The sequence below is a fragment of the Galeopterus variegatus genome, unplaced genomic scaffold, assembly GCF_000696425.1.
Source record: "Galeopterus variegatus unplaced genomic scaffold, G_variegatus-3.0.2 Scaffold5407, whole genome shotgun sequence".
NCBI lineage: Eukaryota > Metazoa > Chordata > Mammalia > Dermoptera > Cynocephalidae > Galeopterus > Galeopterus variegatus.
In genome coordinates this window covers 141,962-143,870 of record NW_007731518.1, presented here as the reverse complement: position 1 = coordinate 143,870, position 1,909 = coordinate 141,962, and the positions used below count along the sequence as shown (strand labels likewise).

The 1,909-nt window shown below is 46.5% G+C and overlaps 1 protein-coding gene across 2 annotated transcripts in view; it reads left to right on the top strand.

Annotated features, from left to right (window-relative positions):
• The window catches only part of ITFG3 (integrin alpha FG-GAP repeat containing 3), a 36,680-nt gene that overhangs the window by 26,514 nt on the left and 8,257 nt on the right, over positions 1 to 1,909 (top strand). For both annotated transcript variants that reach the window (XM_008589376.1, XM_008589375.1), the window contains exons 3-4: positions 1,117 to 1,233; positions 1,609 to 1,800. In XM_008589376.1, coding sequence (XP_008587598.1) covers positions 1,117 to 1,233; positions 1,609 to 1,800 — 309 coding nt within the window. The remainder of the gene's footprint in view (positions 1 to 1,116; positions 1,234 to 1,608; positions 1,801 to 1,909) is intronic.

Sequence of the window (1,909 nt, the reverse complement as noted above, 5' to 3'; positions counted from 1 at the left end):
AAAATAGGTTTACGTGGCAAAGCCAGTTGTCCCAGCACCGTTTGTTGAGAACATTATCCTTTTCCCACTGAATTTCCTTGGTACCTTTGTCAAAGCTCCAGTTGACCACTGTTTCTGTTCCACTAATCTATATGTCTGTCTTTAGGCCAAGACAGTACTACACTGTCTGGATTATTACAGCTTTACAGTAAATTTTGAAATAGGGAAGTGTAAGTCTTCCAAATTAGTTCTTTTTTCTCCTATTATTGGTTTGGCTCTTTGAGATCCTTTTCATTTTTATGTAAATTATAGGTTTAGCTTGTCAACTTCTGCAAAATTTCTGTCAATTTCTGGAGTTTTGATAGAAATTGTGTAAAAGCTATAGATTAGTTCAGGAAAAACTGCCATCTTAACAATATTAAATATTGCAGTCCATGTATATGGAGTATATCTCCATTTATTTAGATCTTTAATCTTAACAATGTTTTGTAGTGTTCAGTGTACAAATCTTGTACTCCTCTTGTTAAANTAAAAAAAAAAAAGGCAGTTTTACTTCTTCCTTTCCAATCTGGTTGCTTTTCTTTCTTTTTCTTGTCTGACTTCACTGGCTGGGATCTCTACTATAATTTTAAATAGGCATTGCAAGAACAGATAATTTCTTCCTAATCTTAGAGGGAAAACATTATATATTTCAGCAGTAGGTATGATGTTAGCTATAGGATTTCTGTTGATGTCCTTTATCAGTTTCTTGCGAGTCTTTATTATGAAAGGGTATTGGATTTTGTCAAATGCTTTTTCTGTGTCTTTGAGATGATTGTGTGAACTGTCTAGATCCCGAACCGGTGTAGACAGGGATTCTCATTCCTGAGCAGAAGGTGTCCAGAATGTCCATTCATGATACCGAGTGTCAAGTTTGTTCCTTCCCGGAGGTTAACACCTGATGCCATCACTCCATCCTATTGCTGCTGTTCTGAAGAGGTGTGGGAAAGAAGCCTCTGCTCTTGTTGGAGTGATCCCACAGTGGCAGGTTCTAACCAGCACCAAACCCCAGGGAGCAGGGAAGCAGGGAGTGTTAGACTTGACGTTCCCTGTAAACCAGCATGGCCCGTGGAATACAGTCTGTGGTTTTCTTTTCAGTCACCTATGATTTTCTGGCTATGGAAGACGTAAACAGGGATAGGATCCAAGATATTCTCTTTCTCTATAAAGATACCAACAGCAGCAACACTTTCAACCGGTCCTGTGCTGACGAAGGTAATTTTAATTTTGTTTGAAAAAGGCAGAAGGAATCTTTGTCTTGGGCCATCCTCTCACTTTTGCAGTGTTTGGGGAAAGCCCATGGTGGGATTCCTGGAAACCCCCCACCACCCTTCCTTCCTAGCAGGATTCGGAAGAGGCGAGGGGGCAGGCCCCAGCCCCTCACCCGCTTGGTCTTGACCCCCTGTGGGGTCAACACCAGAGCCCCCAAGAGTCTGAGGGATAAGGGGCCCAGGCATAAAGGAAATGAGCTGCAGGGCAGGGGCTGTGGCCCGGGAGCAAGGCGTGAGGAGGACAGGGCTGGCAGGACAGGTGGGGCCGGCCAGACCACCTGCGGCCAGGCAGGGAGGGACGTGCTGTCTCTTTCCCCAGGCTTCTCCTCTCCCTGCGCCTTTGTGGCTGCTGTGTCGGGGGCCAATGGCAGCATGCTCTGGGAGAAGCCAGTGGCCCAAGACGTGGTCCTTGTGGAGTGTGCTGTGCCCCAGCTGAGGGACAGTGAAGCGTCTTCTGCCTGTGTCCTTGTGGGTAGTCCCAGTCCCTTCCTTGCCGTGGATGTGTTCACAGGTAGGCTGGCCAGGTAGGGGGCTTCTCACCAGAGCCTTCCTACCCAGGAGGGCCACTGCCAGGATGCTCTGAGAAGGGTAACCCTGTGCCTCAAGTGTGGCCGACCAGA